This window comes from Lathyrus oleraceus, chromosome 3 (assembly GCF_024323335.1).
Source record: "Lathyrus oleraceus cultivar Zhongwan6 chromosome 3, CAAS_Psat_ZW6_1.0, whole genome shotgun sequence".
NCBI classification, from domain to species: Eukaryota; Viridiplantae; Streptophyta; class Magnoliopsida; order Fabales; family Fabaceae; genus Lathyrus; species Lathyrus oleraceus.
The window spans coordinates 496929065-496937072 of NC_066581.1; the positions used below are offsets into that span (position 1 = coordinate 496929065).

The 8008-nt window shown below is 33.7% G+C and overlaps 1 protein-coding gene across 1 annotated transcript; it reads right to left on the bottom strand.

Moving 5' to 3' along the window:
- Window positions 1-6355: 6355 nt before the first annotated feature.
- Window positions 6356-7003, bottom strand: LOC127131826 (uncharacterized). Its single transcript, XM_051060723.1, has 2 exons — window positions 6775-7003; window positions 6356-6732 (listed from the first exon to the last, which is right to left on the bottom strand). Exons 1-2 carry the CDS (start codon window positions 7001-7003, stop codon window positions 6356-6358), a joined length of 606 nt encoding a protein of 201 aa, XP_050916680.1.
- Between the last annotated feature and the right edge of the window lie 1005 nt (window positions 7004-8008).

An 8008-nucleotide genomic window follows, 5' to 3' on the forward strand; every position in this document is an offset into this window, starting at 1 on the left:
GACAAAACTCTTCATCGCCTATTTATACATTGTATGATTTTGTTCATATCTTATTAATAGCAAAGTTTATCTTACCTAACTTAACTAGAATAATAAAAAGATTTATGTATAAAAAAATTCTTTTTAAAGAAAAGAAATAATGACAAGAATTATGTGTGTAAGTAAAATTTAGCAATATAATACTCATATCATAAATCATTTTTTTTTCAAGTTAATATTATAGATCTAATTTTTCAAATCAAATATTGCGAGACAAATCCTTTTAATATCATAATTAAAAATGATATCCTATTTCTTTCCACTCCCCTTATCTTTACGAACCCATTGACTTTTATCTTTTATTTATATTTGTTAGTCATTTAATTTAGATAGTATTTAATTATAATTTAGGTAATCAAGTTTAGTTAGTCTTAATTTTTAATTAACTTAAATTAATTAATTTAGTTATAAAATAATATGGATACAAAAATATCAAAAGTTATATCTTTATTTCTTTTTTAAAAATACAAAAATCTCATTAGTTAGTTTATTTTAGTCTTTCCTTTTCTCATACTTAACTTAAGTTATTATATAATATAAAACATAAATATATGTCATCTTTAGTTACACATAAAATAAAATAAAAATTGCTTCTTTTTCTTTTTTTAGGATGTTTAAACAAAATAATAATAAAAGTATTCAAAAAATAAATAAAAACAATAATTATGTATATAGCATACTTTATTTTCTAAATTAAATTAAAATTTTATTTTTGCCAGTCAAATTGATTGACTGGTGTCACACCTTATCAATCAACAAATCAACTTAAAATCAATTCAAACTCACCTAAATAACTTATTCTCTGCTCTTGTGCATTGAGACATTTTTAATCAAACATTTCTCTGCCCCTAATGCATTGAGAACTTTTCTAAACTAAAATCAATAAACACACAATCATTTTTTAGACGAACTACGGTACTCTGATCCTTCATATTGCTTGAGTGTACGTATGCACAGAGTTGTAACACTCTGGCGACTACAATAACAAAAAAACATTTTCTTTGTCCTCTTTCATGATTAAATTTTCTTGATAACTTAATTTTTTTGTAAATAATAATGGAATAATCCCCTGTAAATAAACCATTAGGCAAGTAGTAAATAACAATTATGCAAACATCCATTAAACAATCACAGTAACCCTAGAACTAGATAAGACTCACATTGAATACAATGAAAGTGAGGGATGCCGAACACCTTCCTATTACTTAACTGACTCCTGAATTTTAGTGTTTCATCCTTAATTTTAGGTTTTGTCATTACTTCCCTATTCCTTAGGAATAAATAAAGGATGATGACGACTCTATAATTTTTCAGCCGCGACAGCTGGCGACTTTGTTGGGGACTCCCTAAAGAGAGTCAAACCTACCCTTTAATGTAACACCCTAAAAACCCGCGTGTAATTATTAAAGAATATAATTAACAAAAAACAATCACATAGAATGTCACTCACAACAATCATAGTCTGCTCTGTAATACAGGTTACAATAAAACATTTTACTACAGACATAAGCACTTAGGATGTTCACACGATATCCAACTCATCTGAATATCTTCGCAGTGGAATCATAATAAAACAAACATATAAATTTAAAATCTCATGACAATTTTCATAACGAAATTAAAAGCACTGACTCGTGAGTCTTCTCCAAGTGCTATCCCACCAAAACATAAAACAAATACGAGAGTATGCATTGTCTCTTAGGAAATTTCAACAGGAAATAAATAATTCACTCCTGCGTGTTACATATCAGAGCATAACCAAAGCTAACACGAATAAACTAAAAGCAATAGCTCTAGGAGCTAACTTCCACTCACAACAGCGTCGCTACTCTTGATTATCTGCATGATGCCCATGTAAAGACAACATTCAAACAGAATGGGTGAAAATTCATTTCAATAATAATAACATAGAATGTAAAATAGAGTACAATATCTACATAATCATGCATAATAATATATCATATTTTCACGTGCAAATTATCATCAGCATTATATATAATAACCCCATCATCACACACAATCATATTTCACGCATATAATTCATTCATGTTACGCAACTCACGACAACGAAAATGACTCATATGCATGTGGTACCAATTAAACATTTGGTTCTTCTTACGAACCAGATTCCCCTTCGAAATCCCGAACTCTCCCTTCTATGTTCCTGATAAGTCTTTCATCCCCTTTCGGACCTATGACTTATTTCCTTCAACATATCAACAATGGATGTATGACATGGTAATAATGCAATTAACACAATAATGATAATAATATTTAGTGATCCAAAATCGTTCACACAATTGCAACCATGCTTAACATAATCCACCCTTCTGGACTACCACCAATATAATCAAACACACAATCCCAATCATTCATAACACGTCAAATAATTTGTCAATATGGACCTCATCCATATCCATCACATCATACAATTTTTCCCACCTACTACCAACCTCTAATAAAATCATTAAAAATATTTTATCCCTAAAAAAAACTATAGCCCTCTGTTTCAGCTACCCAATACTTTGAACCCCGTCCGAAAATGATTTACGAGTTGAAAGTTATTATCAAAACCGTGCACGAAGGCGTTGCCAAAAAGTTGTTATTTTCTAAAATTTTCAGCACGATTTTCATATTCTCCAACCCCAAAAACGGACATGTAATCATCAACAAAAATATTTTACCACTTAAACAAAGTTATATCCCTCTGTTTCAGCTACCCAACTCTTCAGACCTCATCCCGAAATGATTTACGAGTTGAAAATTATGATCAAAATTGTGCACAAATGCGTTAATAAAAAGTTGTTGTTTTTCTGAAATTTCCAGCATAATTTTCATCTTCTCCAACCCCAAAAACGTCCATGAAATTATCACCAAAAATATTTTATGATTTTAAATTCAGTCATAAATATACTTATATCAATCACTACTTATATTCATATAATCATGGATCTATATACTATATCAATCTCAAAAAAATTCAAACATCATCAATGGTGAATGTACATGAACACTTTAGAACATAAATTTCATTAAACAAATATCGACATTGATCATCAATCCAAAAAGAACTAAACTTTCTTCTAACCTTCCATTCATATCCCTATTATTGAACCAAACTCCCACCCTTACCTTGTAATTCCAGAAAAATTCAAGCTTTTGGATTTGACTTCTCTTCCCTAGAGCCCTCCTTAGGTTTTCATTGTTTTTCTCTTCTCTTGTCTCTTTTTCTCCAATTTCAAAAGTTTCACCTCACTTCTCTCCTCATAAATCAAAAACATGATTTCTATCTTTCTAATAGTCCATTAAGGCCCAACTTATTATTAACTTACATTATTTATTTTAATTCTCCATAATTCACACTTCCTACCCCAGAATCATTATTTTATTTTCTTTTATTATTTCACTTAAATAATAACACTAAAATATTATTTAATCAATTAAATAATTTTAAATAAATCTACTAACCTCTAATTACTCTCCACACTCTTTACCTAAGGGTCACCCTTGTTGCCTTAACACATCTCAATTATCACACAAATAATAATTAGATACACACATAAAATTATAATTAATTTCTTGAAAAACAGGGTATTACGACTCTCCCCCACTTAAAAAATTTCCGCCCTCGAAATTACCTCAAGTGAACATATTTGGATATGAATATCTCATCTGGCTCTCAAGCTCGCAAGTTACGTTTCCACCAGCTGGTCCTCCCCAACCTACCTTCACCAAGGTAATCTCCTTACCACCCAACTGCTTCACTTCTCGATCCTCTATCTGCATGGGTGATGCCTCAATAGTCAAGTTATCTCTCACATGCATATCATCCATTTGGATCATATGAGACGGATCCAGAATGCACTTCCTCAGCTGACATACATGTAACACATCATGAAGATTAGCAAGCAACATTGGGAAATTAATCTGATAGGACACTTCTCTTATTCTCTTCAAAATCTAGTAAGGAATGATGAAACATAAAGTGAGGTTTTGAGACTTCAAAGCTCGACCAACACCAATTACTGAAGTAACCCTAAAAAAGCACATGATCTCCCTCTTGGAACTTAAGTTCTTTCCTTCGTCTATCATGATAACTCTTTTGGAGACTATGGGAAGCTTTCATCTTTTCCTAAATCACTTTGATTTTCTCTATGGTTTGTTAGACAATCTCAAGTCCAATTACAACACCCTCTATTGACTCATACCAACACAAAGGCATCATACACCTTCAATGATACAATGCCTCAAATGGTGTCATTCCAATACTCGAATGGAAACTATTGTTGTATGTAAACTCAATCAATGATAAAAAGTTATCCCAAGCACCTCCTTTTTCAAGTTCAAGTACACAAGCCATCAACAAGTCCTCTAGCGACTGAATAGTCCTCTCAGTCTGACCATCTGCCTGCGGATGATAAGCATAACTCAGATGCACCTTCATACCCAAAGCCATATACAAGCTCTCCCAGAACCTCGATGTAAACCACAAATCCCTATCAAATACAATACTGGATGGAATATCGTGCAAACTGACAATCCTCTCAATATCTAACTTCACGAACCTCTCCAATGGATAATCTAGTCTCATCCAAATAAAATGAGCAGACTTCGTCAATCTATCCACAATTACCCAGATAGTATCACATTTCTTCACAGTCCTCGGTAATCCAGACACAAAATCCATCAAAATGTTGTCCTGTTTCCACTCAGGAATAAACAACAGTTGCATCAAACCCAACGACTTTTGATACTCAATCTTTGGCTTTTGGCAAGTCAGACACACATGCAAAACTTTGCAATCTCTTTTTTCATCCCACACCATTAAAACATCTTTCTCAAATCTTGATACATCTTTGTAGCACCCAGATGAATACTCATACCACTTCAGTGTCCTTCTTCAAGAATACTCTTCTTGAGTTCAGGCACATTAGGAACATAAATTTTGTCACAGAATTTTATAACACCATTATTATCAATATTGAAATCTCCATCTCGACCTTGATTGATTAAATCCATACGATCTACTAATTCCAAATTAGTCCTATGACTTTCTCTAATCTATTCCAAAACACCACTGGTAAGCTTTAACATACCTAGATTCACACTCTACGACATGAGTTCACAAACCAAACTCAAATCTCTAAATTCTTCGATTAGCTATAACTCTCTAGCCATCAATATCGATATATGGAACGTCTTCCGACTCAGTGCGTCAGCCATTACATTGGCTTTAACAAGGTGGTAATTCAAACCAAAATCGTAATCCTTTAACAATTCAAGCCACCTTCTATGCCTCGTATTATGATCGAATAAGTACTTCCAACTCTTATGATCACTGAACACTTTAAATCTAGAGCCAAACAGATAGTGTCTCCAAATTTTAAGTGCGAACATAACGGCGACTAACTCTAAGTCATGCATAAGATGATTCTTCTTATGAACTCTAAGTTGTCTCGATGCATAAACCATAACTTGTCCATTATGCATCAACACACCACCCATACCCATATTAGAAGCATCACAATACATGACAAAAGGTTTGGTTGTACTCGATCGAATCAAAACCAGAGTAGGCGTCAACTTTTTTTTGAGTTCTATAAAACTCTCTTCACAAGAAACATCCCAAACATACACTTGACCCTTTCGAGTCAACTGAGTCAAAGGTATTTCCAACTTCGAAAAATCTTATAATGAATATGTGCTAATAACCAGCTAATCTAAGGAAACTTCTTATCTCTGTGACAAATTTCAGAGTCTCCAACTGCAACACATCATCAACCTTCAAAGGATCAACCACAACCCCACCACTAAATATTACATGGCCAAGAAAACTCACTCCTCTTAATCAAAACTCACATGTAGGTAGCTTAGCATATAATTGCTTCTCTTTCAACAACTCCATCATAATTCTCAGATGCTCAACATGCTCTTCATCAGTCTTCGAATAAATTATAATGTAGTCAATGAATACCACCACGAACTTATCCAAATACTGATGAAAAGTCCTACTCATATATTCCATAAACACACCTGGCGCATTGGTCACACCAAACGACATCACAAAATACTCATAGTGACCATATATCATTCTAAACGTAGTCTTCAAAATATCTTATGGTTTCACTTGAATTTGATGGTAACCCGACCGCAAATCAATTTTACTAAAAACACGAGCACCGACTAATTGATCCATCAAATCATCGATTCTTGGAAGAGGATATTTATTCTTAACCATCACTTTGTTCAGCTGTCGATAATCAACACACCACCTCATGCTACCATCCTTCTTATTTACTAACAATATCGACACACTTCAAGGAGAAACACTTGGTCGAAAAAGTCTCTTCTCAAGTAACTCTTCCAACTTTTTCTTTAGCTCGCACAACTCAGAAGCAAACATTTTGTACAAAGCTATAGAAACATGACTAGTATTGGGTACCAAGTCAATAGTAAACTCAATCTCTTCCTCTGGTGGTAAATCACTGATGTCTTTAGGAAACACTTCCGGAAACTCACACACTGCAAGAAGATTACGAACTACTCCATTGCCCGTGGCTTCCATCGAAGCTAACATCACAAACAATTGTGCCCCATCCTTCACGGACTCTCTCACTTTCTTAGTAGATACAAACATCAACTCTTCACCTTCGTTGAACTCATATTCATGCTCTCGAGCCAAGTCGCAAATATCTTTGGAAAAACATCAGAAATGACACACCACTTGCATATCACTAGCCGTCACATTTCTCCTTACTCTTCGAGAAGAAAATCTCAACAATACCTTATCGTTCTCCCTCAAAGACATCCCAACTGGACCAACAGACAGGAATCTCGAATCCACATCCTCTTTGGATTCAGGAAACTGCATCGACTTATCAAAATAATTGGTCAACACATGGTTTAACTCCAACCAATTCATTCCAAGAATAACATCAACTTGTTCTAATGAAAGACAAACCATACACGTCCTTAGGAAACACGTCAGAATTTAACATGGCTCATCTCTATGCAAAAAATCACGATCCCCTCATAAGTAAGTGAACAACGAGACCACCTGACTGTCTTCCTTCAAGGACCACACCATTTTTCTAACTGACACCATCCTCGAATTCGACCTCTCTTCGGGTTCAGGAAAAACATAATATTCTCAAAACTGTTGGGTTCAGCAATATGATGTCCAAGCTCTCTATATTTGGAAAATCCAAGAGAAGCAAACGCTTATCCCCCACTTGATTCATTCTCAACCTGCAAATGGAAAATAAAACAAGCATCGACAGTGTTTTCACACACATGTCGCATACTAGGGAACAAATACAATTAAATAACTTGGCCAAATGAACTGACCTGCTCTGATACCACTATGTAACACCCTAAAAACATGCCACTAATTAACATAATACAATCACGTAGGGTGTCATTCACAACAATCATAGTCTGCTCCATAATACGGGTTACAACAAAACATTTTACTACATACATTTTCACTTAGGATATTTACACGACATCCAACTCATTTGAATATCTTCAAAGCAGAATCATAATAAAAAAAACATACCAATTTAAAATCTCATAATAATTTCCATAACAAATTAAAAGCACCGACTCATGAGTCTTCTCCAAGTGCTATCCCACCAAAACATAAAACAAATACGAGAGTATGCATTGTCTCTTAGGAAATTTCAACACGAAATAAATAATTCACTCCTTCGTGTTACATATAATAGGATAACCAAAGCTAAGACGAATAAACTAAAAGAAATAGCTCTAGGAGCTAACTTCCACTCACAACAGGGTCTCTACTCTTGATTATCTGCATGATGCCCATGTAAAGGCAACATTCAAATAGAAGGGGTGAAAATTCATTTCAATAATAATAACATAGAATGTAAAATAGAGTACAATATCTACACAATCATGCATAATAACATATCACATTCTCACACCCAAATTATCATCAGCATTATAT

Excerpts from the sequence above, each read along its gene's own strand:
- LOC127131826 (XM_051060723.1), bottom strand. The coding sequence starts at position 7,003 with ATGGTTTGTCTTTCATTAGAACAAGTTGATGTTATTCTTGGAATGAAT. Across the intron at positions 6,733-6,774 it reads AAGGAGAAATGTGACGGCTA|ATATTTGCGACTTGGCTCGA; the intron begins GTGATATGCAAG and ends GTTTTTCCAAAG.